The 22,840-nt window shown below is 32.7% G+C and overlaps 2 protein-coding genes across 3 annotated transcripts; one reads left to right on the top strand and one right to left on the bottom strand.

The window, feature by feature from the left end:
* Positions 1-5,056: 5,056 nt before the first annotated feature.
* Positions 5,057-6,297, top strand: LOC100259476 (tetrapyrrole-binding protein, chloroplastic-like). Its single transcript, XM_002265216.4, has one exon. The coding sequence runs from the start codon at positions 5,370-5,372 to the stop codon at positions 6,174-6,176; it is 807 nt and encodes a 268-aa protein (XP_002265252.1). The 5' UTR covers positions 5,057-5,369; the 3' UTR covers positions 6,177-6,297.
* Positions 6,298-6,998: 701 nt separating this feature from the next.
* On the bottom strand, positions 6,999-21,163 carry LOC100254357 (uncharacterized). Of its 2 annotated transcripts, none has more exons than XM_002264767.5 (12): positions 20,942-21,163; positions 16,321-16,397; positions 14,916-14,991; positions 14,713-14,785; positions 14,549-14,600; positions 14,133-14,194; positions 13,656-13,719; positions 10,612-10,672; positions 10,429-10,515; positions 9,027-9,120; positions 7,766-7,870; positions 6,999-7,204 (listed from the first exon to the last, which is right to left on the bottom strand). In XM_002264767.5, exons 1-11 carry the CDS (start codon positions 21,040-21,042, stop codon positions 7,778-7,780), a joined length of 840 nt encoding a protein of 279 aa, XP_002264803.2. In that variant the 5' UTR covers positions 21,043-21,163; the 3' UTR covers positions 6,999-7,204; positions 7,766-7,777. The 2 variants fall into 2 exon arrangements, with proteins under 2 accessions (XP_002264803.2, XP_010650559.1); XM_010652257.3 differs by having other exon boundaries at positions 6,999-7,215; positions 20,942-21,153.
* Positions 21,164-22,840: the final 1,677 nt, after the last annotated feature.

Genomic DNA, 22,840 nt, shown 5'->3' with positions numbered 1-22,840 from the left:
CTGGTGAATTTACTTCTCAAACATTCATTGACTATTGCATGTCAGTAGGGATAAATATTGAGCATTCTGCTGCCCATAATCATGCCCAAAATGGTTTAGCATAATCCTTCATCGAATGTCTCCAATTAATAGCTCGACCATTACTAGTGAAAACCAAATTACCTATTTCCACCTAGGGGACATGCTATTATGCATGTTGCGACTTTAGTCCGTATTCGACCTACAACTTACCATGAATACTCCCCTTCACAACTTGTGCTTGGAAAACAACCAAATATCTTTCACTTACAAATCTTTGGTTATGCAGTATATGTACCAATTGCACCTACACAATGCACTAAAATGGGTCCCCAATGAAGACTTGGGATTTATATAGGTTTTGATTCTCCATCTATCATAAGATATCTTGAACTTTTGACAGACGATGTTTTTACAGCCCGTTTTGTAGGTTGTCATTTTAATGAGAGTGTTTTCCCGTCATTAAAAGAAGATAAGTCGATTCCTGAAAAACGACGAGAAATTAGTTGGAAAACATATACTATGGCCCATCTTGATCCTTGTACAAGTCAATGTGAACTAGAAGTTCAAATGATCATTCATTTGCAAAATCTTGCAAATGAATTACCAGATGCATTCATTGATTCAAAGAAAGTGACAAAGTCATATATCCCGGCTGCAAATACTTCAGCATAAATTGATGTCCCTGTAGGACAGTTAACAAATGAATCTAAGATATGCCTGAAGCGTGGCAGACCTGTCAGCTCAAAGGATATAACTCCTCGAAAGAAGAGAATACAAGAAAAACTTGACACTTTAGAAGAGGCCATCAAAATGACTGATCAGATTAAAATTGATAAATCTATAGTCCTAGAAGATGCACAAATAATGCAGAAAGCCCTTAAAGAGGCACATATTAAACAAGAAGCCCCTGAAGAGGCACGTATTGAACGAGAAACCCTTGAAAAAACACATGTACCTGAAAATTGTGAAATCTCATTAAGTTATGTACACATGGGAGAAAAATGGGATTGAAATAATATTGTTATTGACAATATTTTCGCTTTCAAAATGGCCTCCGATATCATAAGAAATGATGAAGATTCTGAACCAAGAAATGTGGAAGAATGCCGACATAAAAATGATTGGCCAAAATGGAAAGATGCTATACAAACAGAGTTAAACTCGTTAATAAAACAAGAAGTTTTTGGACCTATAGTCCAAACACCTGAAGATGTAAATCTTGTTGGGTACAAATGGGTATTTGTGCGAAAACACAAAGAGAATAATGAGATCATAAGATATAAAGTGTGATTAGTAGTACAAGGTTACTCGTAGAGACCTAGTATTGAATACAAGGAAACATACTCTCTTGTCATGGACACAATCATATTTCATTTCTAATTTAGTTTGGCAGTCTCAAAAGAACTAGATATGCGTCTCATGGATGTTATTACAACATATTTATGCGGATCCATAGATAATGATATATACATGAAAATCCCTTAAGGATTTAAATTGCCTGAAGCAAATTGTACAAAGCCTCATAGCATGTACTCAATCAAGTTACAACGATCTTTATATGGATTAAAGCAATATGGACGCATGTGATACAATCACATTAGCAAATACTTGCTAAAAGAAGGGTATGTGAATAACCCTATATGCCCATGCATTTTCATTAAGAAATCAGAAACTAGATTTGCAATTATTGCAGTGTATGTTGATGACTTAAATTTTGTTGGAACTCCTGAAGAGCTCACAAGAACAACAAATTACTTGAAAAAGGAATTTGAGATGAAAAATCTTAGAAAAACAAATTTTTGTCTCGACGTGCAAATCGAGTATTTTCCAAATGGAGTTTTGGTACATTAATCAACATACATTAAAAAAGTTTTGAAGTATTTTTATATGGATAAAGCACATTCTTTAAGTTCTCCAATGGTTGTCCGATCACTTGATGTGAAAAAATACCCATTTTGTTCTTGCAAAAAATATGAAGAATTACTTGGTCCTGAAGTACCATATCTTAGTGCTATTAGTGCACTCATGTATCTTGCCAATTGTACACGTCTAGACATTGTTTTTTTGTCAATTTATTTACAAGATACAATTCCGCTCCAACTCGAAGACATTAGAATGATATCAAACATATATTGCATTATCTTCGCAGAACTACTGATATGGGTCTATTTTACTTAAGGGAATCAAAGCAACAATTGTTTGGATATGCAGATGCAGGATATCTTTCATATCAAGAGAAACTTAAAAAATTATAAGAATAATGTACTCTTTTTCTTTCGCTAGGTTTTTCCTATAGGGTTTTTTCCTGACAAAGTTTTAATGAAGCATATTCTTCAATGTAGTGGACATCAAAGGAGGAATGTTATAACTGAAGTAATGAATGTCACCACATTAATTATAATGAATGTTAATTAAGTATTATTTATGACTTCCATTAATACTCATTAATGGAAACCATTAATTTTATTTATGAGTTCCATTAATATTCATTAATGGGAATATTAATGGAAGCCATTTGGAAAGCCTATAAAAGGGTTTTCCATCCCCTGTAATATGCATCCCTAAGCAAGAAAGAAATTTCTTACTTTCTCTAATCCTCTCTGTCTTTCATTCTCTCAACTTTCTCAACTCTCTTATATGATTCATTATTCCTATTATATATATTATTAAAATAAGATATATTTTATCTCTACTACTCTATTTGTGTTGCATTTATCCTTATTTTACAACAATATATATATTATTTCCTATTTTATTTTAAATATTGAATCATTATAAGTAAGCGTGATCCTTTGATTGCTGGAAAATTTAAGGAAATATGTGAGAGAAAGAAAATAAGGTGAAAAAGTGAAAGGAAATAATAGGTAAAGAAAAAAAATGAAAAATAGATTTAAAATCGAATAAATTATAATTTTTATATTTCTTCAAACCCATATTACTTATTTTCATCTATTATATAAATATTAAATAATTTTAAAATGTATAAATTTATAACTAATTTTAATTAGATTTATTTTTTTCGTATTTTTTATATTGAAACCAAACAAAAAAAAAAATCATTTTCCTTAATTATTTTTTATTTTTTTTTAGTATTTTTCGGAACCAAAAGTAGCCTTAAAATTTTACATATAAAAAATAATAACAAACTTTACAATAATGATAATAAAAATATATCATTGTCAAATAAATTTTTCTCTCATGGTTGTAATTCTTATTTTGATTTTAAAGTTTGGGATGACAACAAGGCAAGTTCAGGACAAGTCGCCTCTATCCCAACCTTACTCATTGAAAAAATTAAATAGGGTAGACTCCACCCCACGTGTTTAACCTTTTTTTGAATTTTTTTTAAAAATATTTTTAAATTATTTTAATTATATCAAAATAAATATACTTTATAAATAATTAAAATATTATAATTTTTTATAACTTTATTTTATTAAAAATTATTTTATTTTTATTTATTTATATATTAAAATATAAAAATAAAATTTGAATTAAATTTAATTGATTTTATAAATAATGGGTGCGAGGTAGGATAAAGTAATACTAATATTCAAGCTCATTTCAGATTTTAAAAAAAAAAAATCAAATTTATCCCTAACTCGTTTATTTTAATTTCACATCAAGAAGAGATGAGGTAGATACCCGAAAAAATCTGCCTCATTGTCATTCCTACTTGAAGCTTTGAGAATGTTTAACATATCGAAGAAAGTTTGAAAATTTAAAGACAAGTGTCTATCCATAAAAAAAAACAAAGTTCTAGAGCCTCTATTTAAGGGTGTCTTGTGTTGTCATAGTTAGCAGGTATCAGTTTGGGCTTAGTTTAACCCTCGGCCCATTGAATATAACTAAAAAATTTAACACGTATGGGTTGATTCTGCTTATTTTGACTCCTGGCCCATTACACACAAACTTCAAAATATTTCATGTTGGGCTAACTGGGCAGTCTGGGCTTGTCCACATCATCAAATTTTCATTTTTTTTCTCTCATAATTACTCTAATAATAAGGGGGAAGTGTGTTTTGACACACACTTTTGGAGGAAATTTTGGAAAAAAAAAAGCCCATCATTTTTAAAACTCCAAATGTAATGCATTGAATTTCGAATAATTAGGCTTTCATATAAAGATGATACGGAGATACTACATTTCAATGATATACATACTACATTTTATTTGAATAAGTATCATCTTTTACTAAAAATAACATAAAATTTGAATTATTTTTTAGAGTTTTCCTTTTTGCTATTTCTTTTAAGTATATATATCAAAACACTATTTTCCTTAATATTAATCAAATGGTAAGAGTTATACATTATAAGAGTGTGTTTAAGAGTATTTCTACTCAAAATGTTTTTAGTGGAAGTATTTTTAGGAGAATCATCTATTAAATGTTTATCTGAAAAACATTATAAATGGTTTTTTAGCATTACAATGATTTTAAAAATTTTTAAAAGTGTTTTTTAAATTTTAAAGTCAATTTAAGTAATTAAGTAACAAGTATTAAGATTTATTAAACACCCTCTTAAAATCAACTTTAAGTTATTAACTAATAAGGATTAGTTTTTACCGAAGCAGTATTAGAGATTTCTTAAACTAGATAAAATAAATAAATATATAACTTATGTAATTACGAGATAAGAACTCATATCATCCATATGTTTGTCACATGGGTATTTTCTCTATTAATTTGTGACAAAAAATTCTAATAGAAAGGTTGCAATATGAAGTTCATATGATATAAAAACATCTTTTATCTAATTGCTTCCATAACCAAAATTTAGTCAAACCAAAATCAATTTGATATGACTCAACCATTGCCACTTCTAGTTGGAAACACTAGCACTTACAAAAAGAAAGGGATCACTCATGACATGGTATCTAAAGAGGCCCCATTTGGAGATTTTTTTTAATTTTTTTAATTTTTAAAGAAATATTTTATTTGCTTTCAAAATATTATTAAATTGAAAGAGAAACCTCTGTGGTCACAAGCCAAATAAGTTGTGCCACTTGTGTTTCTTAGCTGGAGAAACTAAATAGTGGTAGAGAACTTCATTTATTTTTCTGCATGTTTTGGATCTAGTGGGCCAAAGCAAGATGGAAAATGAGGTGAGAAAAATGAAGGAAATCAGAGGAAAATCTGGCCTCACCCACACCCACCCAATCAACATCCTATATGGCAAGGATCTGCTGAGCCTCACCCACGCTTGGCCAATCAAAATCCCTCGTTGTAATCTTGTCGATGAACCCCACTTTCCCTCTTCACCCATTTCTTATCTCCCAAACAACCCCCATCTCCCTTTGCACTCAAATAATGCCCTCCTAAACTCACCACCATCTCCACTCACAAATGGCAACCAACTCACTCCAATCCCTCAGCAACCACCACCACCTCCTCAAGCACTACCACCACCACTCCATTGAGTCACACCCATCGACATTCTCTTCACTCTTCCTCAAACCCACCACCAATACAAACACAACCAACCTGTCTCACACACTCACAACCCCACCAACAGCCACAACAACAACCCCTTTTGCTCTTTCTTCCACCACCTCCTCCACAACACCCTCAACCTCCCAAGCCATTTCCTATGATGTGCTCCAACAACACCTCTCCTCCAAGAATTATAGGCAAGCAGATGAAGAAACCAGGAGGCTGCTGATAGTGTTGGCAGGCGAGGCAGCAGTGAAGAGAGGGTATGTGTTCTTCTCTGAGGTGCAGTTCATACCAGAGGCTGATCTCAAGGCCATTGATGAGCTGTGGAGGCAGCACAGCAACAACAAGTTTGGGTACAGTGTGCAGAGGAGAATATGGGAGAAGGTGAACAAGGACTTCAGCAGGTTTTTCCTCAAGGTTGGGTGGATGAAGAAGCTTGATACAGAAGTTGAGCAGTACAACTACAGGGCCTTTCCCACTGAGTTCATGTGGGAGCTCACTGATGACACCCCTGAGGGTCACTTGCCATTGACAAATGCACTTAGGGGGACACAACTACTCAACTGCCTTCTCGGCCACCCAGCCTTTCAGGGAAATGAGGAGGAAGAAGAGGAAGTTGCAGAAGAGAAAGGTAGTGTTAATGGTGGGTTGGGGGTTTTAAGAGATGGGTCAAAGCCATTGAGCAAGAGTGTCTTCAAGCCAGACTACAGCTTTTAAATATTGGCATATAAAGCATACACAGAGCTGGATTGGAATGTTTGCTTCCTTATCAATTACATGTATTGAAAACTTGAAGGTGGTTAATTGATTGGAATAGTTTTTCATTTTTCCCTTACAAGTTCTTGCCCCTTTTGCATTGGATTCCATTCCATTTTCATTTCCCAAATGTTAAACTGTTTTCCCTTTAAACAATTTTTTTTTCAAAACAAAAGAGAGAGAATGTGAGAAAGGTCTCTACCATAAGCAGGGAAAAGCCTCACCTTTTGTCTTTTTGATTGTCTTACATGCCATTTCATGCTTTCGGCTTGCTGGGAATCTGAATGGAATAATGCTAATTAATGGCAATTTGGAGGCATTCAAATGACTTGTTTTGTCAATACTGTTTGGCTTCATACCAAAAAGATCGCTGGGTATATTCAGTGATTTTTTAATGACAATGACCACTGCTCTGAAACCCATCATTTTCCCCAGCCTTTCCTCTCCAAGCAGATGAAGAGTTCAGAAAGTGTAGATTATTAGTCAAAATAAATGAGTTCTGAATATGAAACTCTTTGGGATTCCCATTTGGCTCAACCTTTCAAGTGTTTTGGTTTTTCCAAAAAGTTCTATTATAATTGAAACATTAAAAGTAAAAAATTTGACATTTGAGGCTCTTTTCAATGAGAATTTTCAGGACAGTTTAGAGTTTAATTTTTTTCTTTTAACTTATTAATTGAAAACCTTGCTCTACAGTATCTTTTCAAAGAATCACTTCACAAAAAGTTAACAATTACCTAATCTAAAAAAGGGTATTCTATACTGAAATGGAAATTCTCATCATTCAGGAGCATTGAAACAAAATTAATTACATAAGCACGAGTCCATGTAACATTTCTGCCTGTTTCAGTGCAGTATTAACAAAACTAATTACATAAGAGTTCATGTAACATTCTCCTCTGTTTTGTTATTGTTTCGTCAGTGACTATGTCAACAAGAGCCGATTACGAAAAACCTCCATGGCTGTCCATGCCTGTTGGTGGCATTTCCTGCACATAAACTAAATGTTAGATAGGTATGGTCCCTGTTTTAAGGGTTCAGGGCACACACAAGGAGCTAAAGTATATGCTTGGCTGTCATTCTCAAACAAAGGCCAAATAGATACAGATGTGTGAGCATTGCATGGAATACAATATATTGGTCATTGTAGAAATCTAAAGATCCTCCAACTTTAATGGCTTCATTATGCTGACAGTATTGGTTATTGAGGAAGCCACCCATAAGTTAAATAGCATGATTCCAAGGAAACAGTAAGTTGAAAGCTATGGCTGGCATGAAATGCTAATAACAGCAGATAAAAACCAAGTCATTTTAAATCAATGTGATTCATGAAAAGAAAAAGGATCTTAGATCTAATGACGTTTTGAATTTTTGGTCTTGACTATGTTAGGAAAAAGAAGAGGCCCATGGAATTCTATTTGCAAGATGTATTAATAGAATGTATATCACAAAAGTTCCAAAAGTTGACATGGGGGTTTCTTGAGATTTTCATCTTGACTTTTACCTTTTGAGACTGAACTTGGAACCCATGTTAAGAATGAAAAACTCACCAAGTTAATAAACTATGCACAGGGGCATAGTCTCCTTGTATGTTGATGTGAACCATCACAAGAAAGAATTGTCTGTGTTCGAGTGTACAAGCATGCTCCAGGATTCTGAAAAGCATAAGGCAAACAAATCATACACAAAGTTGAATGAAAATTTTCCTCAAAACATTAAGACGAAAATTGATATGGAAGCATTGCCCACATTTGATCAATTACAATTTATCTTCTTGATTCTAAAAAAGTTAAATATGGTAATGCTCTGGTTTATTGTCTCATTTACATTTGCTTCCTTGGGGACAAAGTTAGGAAAAGAAATGCATCCATGCTGTTCCATGTCATTGTTAAAATAATAATGGGAAACTATAAAAACAAGGAATTTGTTCAACATTAGTTTTACCCAAAAAAAACATAAAAAAAAGTGGTATTACCTAATCCACGTATCATCATTTTGCAAATGTAGAATTCTCATCAAAAGCTACCTACATCAATGTACTGCCAACAATTTCCCCGGGGTTCCCAACTATCATTTCCAGCACCTATGTTTCTCAAATATCAAAAGCCTAAGTTTTATGCTTATGCTCCTGGATTCTTAAAACAAAGGTTCAAAAAGATACCGCTAAAATTGTGCATGTAGGAGCTACTTCTAAAAATATGATATCATCATTTGTCCCTCAATTCCATGAAACTTCTCTAAGATAGAAAATAGAAGAGTCAGCAAATCTCCATGCTGGAGAATGTGTTCTATAGTCACTCTCTGATTAGTAACACTGTCCAAAGACCATTCTCTGTCAATAGATCTAATTAGTTTGCAGTATAATCCTTGGTTTGATGCATATATGATGCCCTGATTTGTGCATGATAATAACCATTTCTTCCATACACATTGGTATTGCACAAGTTAAAACACCATAGCGTTCCTATACAGTTTCAGCATAGTCTCAATTTACTAGTAACTTCATTTTTTTTCCATGTATAAGATCATAAATTAAAAAGAATAAGAAGAGAACGATAAAACCTGTCATTTGCAGTCCAAAAAAAGAAGAAAAAAAAAATCCTCCTGGCAATACTAGATTTCTTTAATGGTGAAAATACCACCATAGTGTGACTAAGCCTTTGACAGTAATGCTCAGAGGCACTACTTAATTTCAACAAGCTATTGCAACTTATAATTTTATTTTCATGAACCACCCAAGGACCAGTAAGATAAATTCCAAAGAACAGGTGTTGACAACAAAAAAACAAATGCACAAGCAAGCAAGCATACCAGATGTCTAGGGGCATCATCAACGACTTCAGCAGGTTGATCAGCTCCAATGCTTGCCAAACATGCTCCTTTGCAGCTCATATATTTCTGCATACTATATATGATACAAGGAATTTTAAAATTTGTAAAAGAATATGATGTTGTGAGAAGTAAGAAGAATAATCTCAAAAAATTCAAATGCAAGTTATATCACAATATCTCCATGATGAAATTTCCAAATAAGCGATCCTGCAATGTCTCCAAAAACTTTTCAGCAATGAATATTGTATTATTCACAGGTAAGTACTGCCACTTGAGAACCATTGCTCTTAATCTCCCATATATCCCTACATTAAGAGAATGTATAGATCTTTTAAATGGTTCTCTGACAGACTTACAAGCATATTATTTGATTTTGTAAATCAAAGGCATTATGTGATGTCTATTGTTGGAGAGTTTGTTTGGTGAAGCAGTTCAGCAAATGCAGCATTGCTTCTCCAACTGCCCCCAACCTCCAGCCCTCTCCACCCCGAGAAAAGGGGAAATAAGGAAAGAAAAAAGTGTGTGATGGGGGAAAGCCTTTTAAAGTTTATTCAAGGAAGAAAGTGAAGACCTAAGTAAACTTTAAGTAGGATTACTATTAATTAGAATTGAATTGGGATTGGTATTTGTTGGAGTCTAATTAGGATTAGCTAGTTGAGTTATAATATAATTAGAATTTGAAGAGTCCTAATAGACTTTGGATGTTATAATTAGAATTAGAATCATAATAGGTTATTAGAGTCCTAGTAGACTTTGGATTTCTTAGAGAAGCCTATAAATAGGCTAATCAATGTAAATCAAAGGGATGAATTTGATAAATAATATTATACTTTCTTTCATTGCAAGGTTGCAATGAGACTCCATTGATTTTCTTCTAGGTGAGACTCCTAGAAGGCCTTAGTGAGACTCTAAGGTTTTCCATCTTTTCTTCATTGTTTCTTTTTTCTCTCTATTTCTTATCTTATAATTTTCTCTACCATCAAATTTATTCTTTGTTCCTCTCCTTACACCCTAAAAGTAAAACCCTAGCCCACCTACCCTTGAGTGTAGGCAACCATCCTAGGGTTGTCCTACATCAGTGTGCTCCCAAGCTAAGCATATCCAGAACTCAGAAAGCAAGCATGCATCTGTTAGCAATTAAATTGCATGGAAAGCAGCAAAAAATTGCCTAATTTACAGCATAAACCCAGCACAAGTATGCTTCCAGAGAACTTGTTAACTTTTCATCAAGAAGATAAATAACCTAATTCCAAATAATTGCATGAAGCCTATTAAAAAGAAAAATATTTTACTAAGGAGATATTTCAATTACAAACTACAAAAGAAATATGATTAAATAAATAAAGACAAGAAAATATAGTGTCTAAAAAATCGAGCTCACATTTCGCATTGATTAAGCACCGAGAGCTTGCTTGGAACACATGATTGCCCATTTGATTTGCAAACGGAGTCACATGACTCTCCTTGCCTGTTTCCCATGTATAAGAAGTTGAGAAAATAACCAACTGCCAGAAGTTTAAAATATAAAAGTGACAAAACAGAAAAGATTTCCATGATAACTCACCTTCCAACAACAACATGAATGCCATTCAATCTTAATTCTGGGTTTCTATCAACACCCCCAGCTGTAGCAGATATTTAAACATGCAAAATTAGTGTCATTTATAATACTGAACTGAATCCAATCAGACACAAATCCTTATGTCCAAAATTAGAGTGAGACTTTGTAAAGAGCAGCAGAATGAAATATAGAAATGCTATCTACATGGTAATGGCACTGCATTTCCGAGGACTTCCTTGTGGAGCACATACCATCTTTGGCATAACCCTCTCATGCTTGATAGGATGATATGGGTCACATGGAATAACATCTCAGCCTTGCAAGTAATCAGAGACCCAATTATATAATGAATCTGAGAATGCGGACAACATCACAGTGTGATAGGTACTTCATCAACTTAAATAAACCCCATACTTTCACAATTTCAGACCTACCCTTAGGCATGATTTGATTTAGTGATTTTCAGATCCTTTTGAGGATTGTAATTCAAGTACTGAATCTCAAAGGTTGCTAAAACAGATAGGAAGATGATTTTCATTTTAATTTCCAATTGCTTCTAGAGTTTAACAAAGCATTAATAAAGGTAAAGTGAAATCAAAGAATTAATAAATAAGAAAATAGGTTCTCCGTGTGACTAAGTTTCTTTTATTTTTCAATTAATCAGAAACAAACATTTTCACTCATCAATCAATTGATAAAGACAAGAAAGATAACCAATCCTTCAAAGGTGTAAAAAACTATGGAAGAAAGTAACACAGAATTAGAACCACAAAAACTAGCCCCTTCTCATAAAAACCCACATATATACAGGAGAACAATCATTGGACACTCAAGGGGGAAGGAAATCTCCAACAAAGGAGGTCATATGCTGTGCTCCTCCAATAGTTCAGTATCTAATGGATCTTTCTGTTCTAATACTCCATCCAAGAGTTATCAGTATTTATCAAATTTGTTCCTATCTAACGCAAGACTATTGTATCAAATGACAAAGAGATGGCTTTTCCTAGATGAAATGAAAATTGGATTCATGTAACAGGATAATTTCTCACACCTTAGCCAAAAAGATATGTGGCCATGAAATAGGGATTAAGTGGAACAGAACTGTCAGTGTGGTAGAGCCGTGGAAACACTTGTTTCTTCCATATTTTGGACCTTAGCTCTATGGAACAATATGCTACTGCTGAAACATGGAAGAATTGAAACTTTAGATCAAAACACTATGTATGGTATGAATTGCCTAAACAAGAATTCTTGAACAACAAACAACCATAGCTATTACTACTCACTATATCAAAAAATTTCCATTAATGATCTGCAACCTGGCTAACATCTGCAACCTGGTTAGCCAAACGAGGAATCCAAGAAAAAGAACAACCCTACTCATTTACAGTATCTATGATTCTGCACATCCAGTTGTCAAACTTCCATGAACCCTTTTCCTTTTTATTCACCCAAGATATTGCAATGGCAGAATCTCCCTCTACAATTAGAAGATGCAAGTGTGACTAAATTTCTTCTTGCTTTTGAAGATGCAAATTCCACCAGGTCTTAGTCTGGTTTGTAGCTTGTTCATTTTATTGCCTCAATCTCTCTGAAATTTACATGGAGTGAGGTAATTTTATGAACCATCTTATTTTCTTTATCTCTCTTAAACTTGCATGGAGTGAGGTAATTTTCTGAACCAAACCCATCACTATCAGTTCAGTTCAGCAACACCTATCATCATTGGTTTGACAATGCAAAATAGAGTTTTTGTCCTGTCAACAGGAGGGGGCACCTATGAATAAATAGAGAAGTGAACCCATCTGTAACAAATATATTTTCATTCAAAGTCCGAGAAAGGGTACTAGAAACTACATCAGACACACCAAAAAACCCCAAAGGTGCAGAAAGCTCTCCCCGGTCAGCTCCACAAGTTATTCCCCAGTCATCTCATCAATAAAATCCCAAAAAAAGCCATAAGGACATGGATCCAAACAGAACAGGTGTCAAGATAATTTCGTTGGAGTTCTTCCCAAGGACTTCAACAGCCTCAAAGGTTTGTCTATTTTTTGCTCATGCCATAATCCCAGGCTATGAATAAAGGAACTGCTGACTATGCATTCCTTCTCTTCCTCCCCCACAAACTTACCATGCATGCTAGCCATCAATTGCTTCACTATCTTCAGAAAAAGCCCATTCCAAGAGTTAGGAATCAAAGACCATGCCTCCCCTGTCATCAGACAATGAATCAAAAGATGGTCCACACTATCCCCATTCCTTTCCACATGTGACATTTTGCCCAACTTGCTTTCCACACAAACAATGGCACCATAATAGGAACTCTGGAATCCAAATTATTTGGCTGGGAAACCAATTTGGCTGAGAAATTTTTTCCTGTTGATAGTAACCAAACTGGAACATCATCCCTACTTGAATACAGCTCCAACCCTCTAAATATAATCCAAAAGGAGTAGAACCCACCAAACCAAGGAATTCTGACAAATCCATGATGCCATCATTCCATTGTATTCACTTGGATCCAGTGACCCACCATTTAAGCTTCACTATTCTCTCTGGCCAAATAAACCCAAAAAACTCTCTAGATTTTAGAGACCAAATCACCCCCTACCACATCCCCCCCCCCCCCAAAAAAAAAAAAACAATCCAATGGGAAGAGAGAGAGCAAAAGAAAAAGAAAAAAGGAAAAAAAAAAAAAAACCACCATAGCTATAAATACTCAAGTTACATTGTTTCTTAATATAATAATTTTAATGTGTCTTGTTTAACATGTCTTTTATGGGCATCACACTAACAAAGCAGTACACTGTAGTTATATAATGTGAATCTGTAACTAATAAAAATAGGTAGTGAACATGATCTTAGTGGATTAACTGACATGGTTCAAAAGGAGTCAACATTGCATAACAGTGGTTACTAATGTAAGTTTGTGACTAAAAAAGAAAAAAAAAATTAGCCAGTCACCAATATCTCAGTGGATTAACTAATAATGGTTCAAATCAAGCAGTCAACATATTTTCTAAGTACCATGATATATCTGGACACACCTGTAGAATTTGATGGCAGAGAAAAGCAGTGATGGAAATCGCTAAGATAAGCATTTTCATGTACCTGAAAGGTTCAAACTTAGTTCAGATGATAATGCACAAAACATAACAAACTGATTTGCAACATAATCAGTGTGCTACATATTATTAGCATTATTATTGTTGTTGTTAGTGGTGGTGGTAGTGATGGTGCTGGTATTTTTTTGTTCATGATTATGTTTCAAAGGACCAGGGGTTGATGTTTAAAAGAAAGAGGGCCAAGGCCCATGCTCCTTCATATACCATGTAAAACGGGAATCTAAATTAGGTTTAAGATCCCAAATTTCTCCATTCATGACCCTCAGCATGCCCAAAATTTGTTCATACACAATTCAAATTATAGCATGAAATAAAATTTATTGAGCACAAGTTGCAGACAGTCATTAACCACCTTCACTGATGAACAAATACAACAGGAACAATGGGATGATTACATACCACACTCTCAGAATTATGACGGCACCTCCCAGTACAGAAATCAAAAACACTTGCATAAGCCCCTGCCAGAAGAATGATGGATGTGTCATCCATAAAAAGTTCCATCTGCAGGAAAAAAATATACTATAGAGGCAGCCTAGGCTTCCCACTTCACTTATTTCATACTCAAACACATACAGGCAATAAACAGCCATCATTGAAGATTAACATTACCATCCAAATTCTCAACATCACTTGGAAAATGTCAAATTTTCACTGGCTTGTTCAGGTAGGAACATGATCTAATCCGGTTAAATTTTACCTCAAAGATACCCTCTATGAGATCTACAATGACAGTTACAAACCCACAAATGGATGACTTTACAAATGTGTCTTTACTAAACATGCAAGGTTTCTACTACAAAGTAAAATTTTACCTGCAGTTACTGGCTTGGCCATCTTCACCTTAAGTGCTAATTCCTTTTGAGTCTATTCCATCATGAAAGCACATTTCAAATTTTATCATTCTGAGTAAGAAGGGTGTGTGTGTGTGAGAGAGAGAGAGAGAGAGAGTGAAAGAAATTGATCCATAATGAAATACCCGTGCTGGATTCAGGCAGCATGAAACACAAAATTCATAAGAATTGCAACACTGTGAAATGAGGTTGCATCCACTGCAAGGAAGAAAAAAGACTGTTAACAACTATCAAATATTTCTGCACAAAGCGAGAACTCAGGAGCACCCATTTAAAGATTTTTTATTTTTTATTTATTTTATCAGAATCCATTTTAGAGATAACTCACTGACAAGAGAATTGCTCTCTCTTTCCAAAGCAGCATCCAGACTGTGGGTCCATCGATAGAGCATCACACACATGGCCTACAATAGGAAAAACTAGTTCTGGAAGCAGTATAAATGGAAAGAAATGGAGCCTTCCATAGATATAGGCACAGTAGCAAACTCTGGCAGTGTTGGCATGTATTTATATATAATAAAGAACTTCCAGCACAACTCAAACCAGAAGGTGTACTCAATTGGATGGCCAAATCCCAAAGTTCAAAGTCAGAAGCCAATTGCAACCATAATAAACACAAGGAAAAGGGATTTCATTTTCAAAATCTGAGGGAGGTGGCATTAATATCAATTGGTAAAACATTACAAAATATCCTATTGATAAGTTATAGTCTGATAGATGCAGAGGATGAAAGGGCCTATATTTCCTAAGTGGATCACCAGAAACCTAATCCACCTTAAGTTCACTCACATATGTATAACTCTCATATCTACGTCTAACCCAAGTTGTGGATTATCTGTATATAAAGGAAGAGCAAACCAAAAATCCCATCAGCAGTATTGTGAAGGTATTCCCTAGAAAACATCAGTGAGCCGACCAGGGAATGATATTCACAGGTGAGACCCATTGAACTTCACTGCCTATAGTATTGAGATTTTAAACTCAACACCGTGTTATGCCTAAGCAAATGAGCAAACTGAGGCCTCAAAATTTCTATCTTTCAGCTGCATTATTATTATTATTATTTTTTTTATAGGAAACGACAAAGGAATATATTGATAAAAAGGTCTATCTTTTAGCTGCATTATAATAGTTATTATGATTTTCTCACTTACGACTGATATTAAACCATGTTTCAAATTCAAGCTATGATTTTCAAATTTCTATTCAAACTATTCCTGAATCTATTCTTAAATTTGCCAAGGCACTTAGAGATGGGCTGTGATCTTTAAGCTTGAAAACCAATAAACTAGATATTATTGCAGAATTTCATAAAAATAAAAATAAAAAGATTATTTCTTTTAAGTAGATGAGGATGATTTAAACATGTGAAAGGATTCAGCTTAAGGTTCTGGAACTCATGAGCTTGGCAATGCCAGTAAAAGATGCAGTAAATGCAAATATTCTGCTTGTAAAGATTTCCCCTAGTTCCTTTATTTACATTTTCTGTTTTTTTTTAATAGATAATCACAAATATATTAAAGGGCAAAGGCCACAAAGCATACAGGGAGTATACAAATCAGCCTAAAACAAGAACACAAAAAACAAGCACCCTCACCCACCCTTAAGTGGCCGCTAACCACTCCAAGAAGCCTAAGAGCGAAAAGGACTCCTCTTCTGTTGCACCCAGTGAAAATAATATAAAGCATACATGGGCAACAAGAGATCAAAAACTTGAGGAAAGAAACACATACCATTATCATCAGTTCGAAGGTATCTTCCTTGGACTGTAGTTCTGCAAATTCGTTTCTCTAGAAGGTTGGGATCTTTCCTGCATTGCAAGAGAGAAATCAAAATAAAAAAATTAAAAAAAGGAAAGAAAAGAACCTAAAATACAAAATTACCACATAACGGGAAGAAAAAGTTCAGAGACATTTATAAAAACCGAAGCAGAAGCTACATTAGAAATTCGAAAACAGCATTTGTGTATGAAAATAAAAAAGGTGCAGTTTCTAGCTAACAAAAGCACCAAATTAAAAGAAAACACTTAATGAGATTAAATAAAACATGTGCTAGATTATAATACAGTGGATTCACTTTCATTATTTTACAATACCCTGAAACAAGAAAATTGGTGACTCTACTAGCAGTGGCCAAATATGAAAAAGAGCACCTTTCAAGCACAGCCTTGTACATGCCAGCCCCTAAAAATAGATAAAATTTTTAAATTCATGCCACTTTCCTTCCCTGGTTATGTTTCTTTGTCCCAACTCTAGCCTCAATATTAAATTTTAGATCTGATGGTATTCAACAATCTAAATACACAGCGAAAGTCAAGACTGAGGAGTATGGGAACCAAAATAATCAAAAACATAAACTCATGCAGTACCATCAGAAAGCAAAAGCAACAGGCTTGGACAGTAGAAATATAATTTAAATTATATAACTTTGGATATGTAGCTATCCTGGTTAATAGTTGTTTTACAGGGACTCAAGGCACCAGCCAGGTCCTAGTTGTATCTAAGTGTCACTCAGATTTGTTTATTCCTTAGAACTTAGCACAAGGAGATACAACAAAATAATTTAATTTCCATTTTTTCTTTAATTTCTGGTTCTATTCTCTGAGCCCAATTAGAGTGAATAACTAAGACAGACGTCAAACATGAGTCCAATTTGAATTTATCTTCTTTTTCTTTGTTGAACACCTCCAGTACATATTTTACCAATAGGCATGTCAAACACATATGTTGATAGAGTGGATAACTAAACCCTTGTCATGTAATTTCCAACCCAAGTTCTTCAAATACCTAAAAATGTCTACGTAACACATGTTGATAGAGTTTCAAAATATGGGATATAAAGCAAGTTATTTCAGTCCACCCCATACAACTAGTTGCAAGGTCCACCACAATGGATTCTTTTACTTGCTTTTGGAAGAGATTTGAGCTAGTATAATATATTTTACACAAAAATTCTCAATTTAGTGCTTAGTAACTACAATTTTGAATGATGTGACAAAACTATAGTCACCAACTATGGTTTTAAATATAACCCTAAAACCATAGTCACTAACTATGGTTTTGACTTTTGTTTAAAACCATATTGCTGACTTTTTTTCTCTTTTGATAGGTAAAACTATATTGCTGACTATGGTTTTGGGCTTATTTAAAATCCAAACTTAAAACTTACACTGCAGTTTTTTTGACTTTTTATTTTTATATAAATTTTTTGTTGTGTTATGCGAAATTATTTTAACTTATTTTTGTTCATATAAATTTAGTATAATGAATTTATGACATTAATTGTTTATTTTGCATTTATTAATATGCCAGTGGTTACTAATTTATGTGATAATTTTTTATTTTTTTATTTTTAATATATGAACTTAAATGATTTGCTTCATGTATATTATAATATGTAATCATATTTATCATATAATTTTTGAAGTGTGATTTCCAGACTTTTTAGTTCTTTATAAGATTTTGCTTGTATTTTAAAAAAGTTTGGGTACTTTTTATTTTATGTAAAAATATTTTCGTTTATTTTTGTAAAAAAAAAATTGGCATTATAAATTTATTACATTAACTATTTATCTTTTTTTTTTTTTGATAAATAAAGAGATTGTATTAAAAAAACCACCAAATCAATGGCTAAAAATACATTAACTATTTATCTTTTATATACTATAATGTAACTGGTGTATAATATCCAAATATATAAGTTCAATTTAAGTTTAAAATTTATAATATTTTCATGTGGCACATATGGATTCCCTTTCATAGAAGGAACTTACACATAATTATAATTAAAAACTATGGTTTAAATCTTAAGCTTTGATTTTAAATAGGTCTAAAATCATAGGCATCAACTACAGTTATAAGCTTGAATTCAAAACCATAGTTGGTGACTGCGATTTTGTGACCAAAAAAAGAAAACAAAAAAATCTCAAGCCACATGGATGTCCACATGATTAAGAAGCACTATTTCTCAGCCACTAGTTTGAGAATTTTTTTTATTGAGGAATCTACTTTGTGGATTTTTTATTTAAAATATATCATATCTATTCCATACTCCTTTTGGAAATTAAATATTCATTGTAGGGTTAGGTTATCTAGTAAAAGTCTTTTTTCTCTTAACCAGGGCTCTAATTGGTAAATGGTCATTGGTAAAAAGCCATTTTAGGGAAATATGAGGAAGCAGAGGGTAGGCAATGCTCTAAGAATGGTTCTAAGAAAATGGAATTAACCTTTGGAAAGCAATTACAAGATGGTAGGTTTCCTCCCATCTAGGACTAGCATTTCTTTCAGGCATGGGCATAAACATGGTCCAGAGTCATACCATCAGTCGTTCACTTGGAAAGTCCTAAGGTGAATTAGTCTCAACATATCGAATCAATATAGGGTGAAGATGTAATATGCTAATTAAAACACTCAAAAAAATCTTCAAAAAAAATTGAAAGAATCCAAGAATATCATTAGAATTAGATTGACTCACCAAACTAATAACAAAAGCATCTATTACATTTGACATTGTTTAAATAGTTAAGCACAAGCATGGGTTGGTCTATAATAGTATTATTAATTGAAAACTCTTACATATTACCATACTTATTTTTGTACTCAATACTAATGTTCAATGATTTTTATTTCAAAAAATAAAAAATGTGATTCATAACAAATTAATAATTATTTCAAACTAAGTTATTTTGAATTTTTGTTCCTAGTCATGGACTAAGAGCTTTTTCTTGATCGATGTAAGGAATCTTTGAAAAAAAGCAAAGCTTTTTTTTTTTTTCCCATTTTCATCGTATTTGAGTTGCAATATTGTGACTCTGGGTCATCTAGCAAGTCAATAATTCAAGAGAATCCTATCTAATTAGGGGTTAAATTGTTTCTAAACCCCATAATACTCAACTTGAGTCTAGGGCTTATCTCGACCAAAGTCAAGATGGTCGAGTCATATCAGTCTCAACCGACATTTCAAGTCCACAATGTCTTAGAATGATGCTTGGTGTAGGATGACCCTTTCAAGATAATCTTTTCTTTACTTGTTTACTATTGCTTTTAATAGAGACCCTAAGTTAGTGGACCTCTAGGTAAGGGAGAGTGTTCAAGCCTCAGGGTCATTGGAATTCTTTCTTCTTGAGGAGGTTTCATGAGTAAGAGCTGAAGGTGGAGGTGGTGCTTCTTAATCACATTATGCCAAGGTGTATTAGGGCTGATGTGGAGCATTCTCATCTTGAAGGTTGCAAAGCATGAATATTTCTCAACTGAGTCATTTTGTAATTCTATCAAGACAGGTGTTTATGGCTCTTTTTCTAAAAAAAGGAGATTTTGTTCTTATTAGCCCCTCCAAAAGTTACCACCCTTTTTTGGGAGGCGGCCTGGAAGATCCTCACTACCACTTAGCTAATGAGGCATAGTTAGTCTTTACTCTTTAGTCAACAAGCACTGTTTATAAAGAAAGACAATGAACTGACTAGTCATATCTTAATCCATAGCAAGATGGATAGCTCTTTGTGATTGGTGCTCTCTTTGTTTGGGATTTCCTAGATGCTTCTCTTGTAAAGTCAAAGTGAAGTTGTGAAGGAGGTATGATATTTTTGTAGCTCAGAGACAAAGGACAGCGTGAAGCATTGTCCCTCTTATTCGATTTTGGTGTTTGTGAAGCGCCAGATCAGCGGACTTTTATGGTTCAGAGAACTCATTCATTTCGGTCAAATATCTTTTCATGAAATCCTTCTTGTCAGTCTCATTACACGTCAGGGTCAGCTGCATTCCTTCCTTAGATTTCCTTGATAATTTGGATAGTTCTTATATTCTATCTTGGCACTCTAGATATACTTCTCATGTGCTAGGGTTGTGGCCCCTTCTGGTTAGGGCTTTAGATATTAACATATTTTATCTTGCCTGTCAGAAAAAAATGATTTTCTAAATGATTTTAAACAGATAGACGTCTACAAATTCTTTCCATGGTCCTTCCATTGAAAGTTGGGAAATTTGAGTGGTTGAATTCTTATAAAAAGGGAAAGTTCTTCAATGAATTATTAAATGCAGAGAGGCTACCAAAAAAATAACCCTAAAACTATAAGATTACAGCGAGATTAGATAATTGTCAATCCTACAAATGCCCAAAAACATTTTTCTTACAATGCAAACAAATTATGATGTTCGGTTGCAGAGAAAGTGTGTGATCATGAAAAAACAAAAAATCTATACATTACGAATTAATTTTTCGGATTCACTAAGGTAAGCAGTTCCCGTTACAAAGACCCAATAAACCAAACAACAAGAAACATCACAATCTGAAAAAAAAAATTCCTGCTTTTCTAAATTTTCTGATGAACCAAACAAAATCGAGAGAGAATATTCATACCTGATAGCTGAAACTCTGGATAGAATTTGAATGATGAGAATAAACCGGAATAACAATGACAGAATTAACCGGGAATTAGACATTCTCGTCCCGAATAACATCAATGCTTGCGATTCTAGGGTTTTGTTAACAGACTGTAGATGCCACAGAGCCACATTTGTTTGAGAATTGCAACTTGGGCCATTGGGTGGCCCTAAAGCTCAACCCAAGTTCAACAAATATGGCCATTTTTTTCCTCCAAAAATAAATATATGGAATAAATTTTAGTTTAAAGAATTTTTTTTTTTTTTTGAAAGTATGTGAAAATTGAATTCTAAAATCATTGTGTAATTTTTGGAAAATTAAAGAAGATTACTAATGTTTAAAATATCCTATAAAACAATTTATACGATAAAAAAATAATTATTTTCTATTTTTAAGAAAAAATATTAAAAAACAAAGTTTAACTCTTAAAAAATATTATACATAATATATTTTAATTATTTTCAATTCTTTTTTTTAAACTTGTTTTGAAAAAACAAGAACGAGACAGGATATTCTACAACCATGTTGAACTTTATTTTAGAATTTTGTATTATATTCATAAAACTAATGACTCATATAATTGATATTTTTATAAAATTAACAATCAAATAATTAAAGATAAATTTTTAGTTTATTTAGTTTATGTCATAATACATTTTAATAAGGAAAAAAAGTTAAAGAAAATAGTTTTCTCATATTTAATTTTATTATGAAAAATATAAAAAAATCATTATAAGTAAAATTTGTTAAAATTTTATATATTTTAAAATTATTTCATCTTTATTTAAAAGAGTTAAAATAATTAAAATAAATTTGAAGTAATATATAAAAATAATTTATTGATAGTTTTTATTCATATAAAAAAAATTTATTTACATTAAATCCATTTTTTATCTTCTTTTGATTTTTATTTAGTTCTATTTTTTTTTTTTATTCCTCACAGAGAACAAAATTTAGCCTTTTATTTCTTTAAAAAAAAAAATTAAGAATTTTTTTAATATTAAGTCTCCAAAAATTCTTAATTCTTTAATAGAAGTTACCACCATATTTGATTTTAAAAACATAAAACAAAAAGTGTATTCAAATTGACACTTAATTTATTTGATTTTTATATAAATAAATAATATTTTATAATTTATTATTGTTTTTAAATATAATTTTTAATTTAATGTGAAAGTGTGAAAAGTTTGTAAAAAAAAAATAAAACAAATAAAAAAATAAAATTAAAAAAAAAAGTCAAAAGTCATGAATAGTAGTGAATAGTAGAATTTGTCTACTTTTGTTTACTACTTTACTTTGCAAGCAATGTGGAGAATGGGAAAGCAAAGAGAATTTTTTCTCTTCTCAAGTCTCTTACAAGGAAAATAAAAAATATTCTCCATCTACAGACTTCATTGCTACAACTGTCTCTACACATGGTGGATTTCAAAATTTTCAAGATTGAAGATTCAACATAGATTCAAGTCCGACTTCATCATCTATAAATAGAATCATATCTCTCTTCATCAGGCAGAGGGCAAAAGAGGCAAGAGAGCTTGAAGAAGTGAAAAAAATAGAGCTTGAGATAGTGAGAAATTGAGAGTTCAAAAAATTTTCTCGCTTGTAATTTTCCTCCTTCACTCTGTTGTATTCATCAATCTAAGTCATCCTTCTGCTGTCAGCCAGCTTTTATTCATCAACTCTTTGTAATCAAGGTATATTTTCAATAAACAATATTTTCATATTCAAATATCTATGTTTTTATATTTAAATTTCTGCAATAAATTAGACAGAATTAGACATTAAATACAGTTCATGCACGCAATAATTAATTATGTCTAATGACCTCCAAGCATAAAAACGGAAATGTTTAATGTCTAATTCTATCTAATTTAT

This window comes from Vitis vinifera, chromosome 5 (assembly GCF_030704535.1).
Source record: "Vitis vinifera cultivar Pinot Noir 40024 chromosome 5, ASM3070453v1".
In the NCBI taxonomy this organism is placed as follows: domain Eukaryota; kingdom Viridiplantae; phylum Streptophyta; class Magnoliopsida; order Vitales; family Vitaceae; genus Vitis; species Vitis vinifera.
This window is presented reverse-complemented; position numbering and strand designations above follow the sequence as displayed.

What these genes read in the sequence shown, in the direction of transcription:
- LOC100259476 (XM_002265216.4), top strand. Translation starts at nt 5,370, where the DNA reads ATGGCAACCAACTCACTCCAATCCCTCAGCAACCACCACCACCTCCTC.
- LOC100254357 (XM_002264767.5), bottom strand. Translation starts at nt 21,042, where the DNA reads ATGTTATTCGGGACGAGAATGTCTAATTCCCGGTTAATTCTGTCATTG. An exon ending in TCCAGAGTTTCAGCTATCAG is followed by an intron (nt 16,398 to 20,941) that starts GTATGAATATTC and finishes CTTGCAATGCAG; the next exon opens with GAAAGATCCCAACCTTCTAG. An exon ending in AGAGAGCAATTCTCTTGTCA is followed by an intron (nt 14,786 to 14,915) that starts GTGAGTTATCTC and finishes TCTTCCTTGCAG; the next exon opens with TGGATGCAACCTCATTTCAC.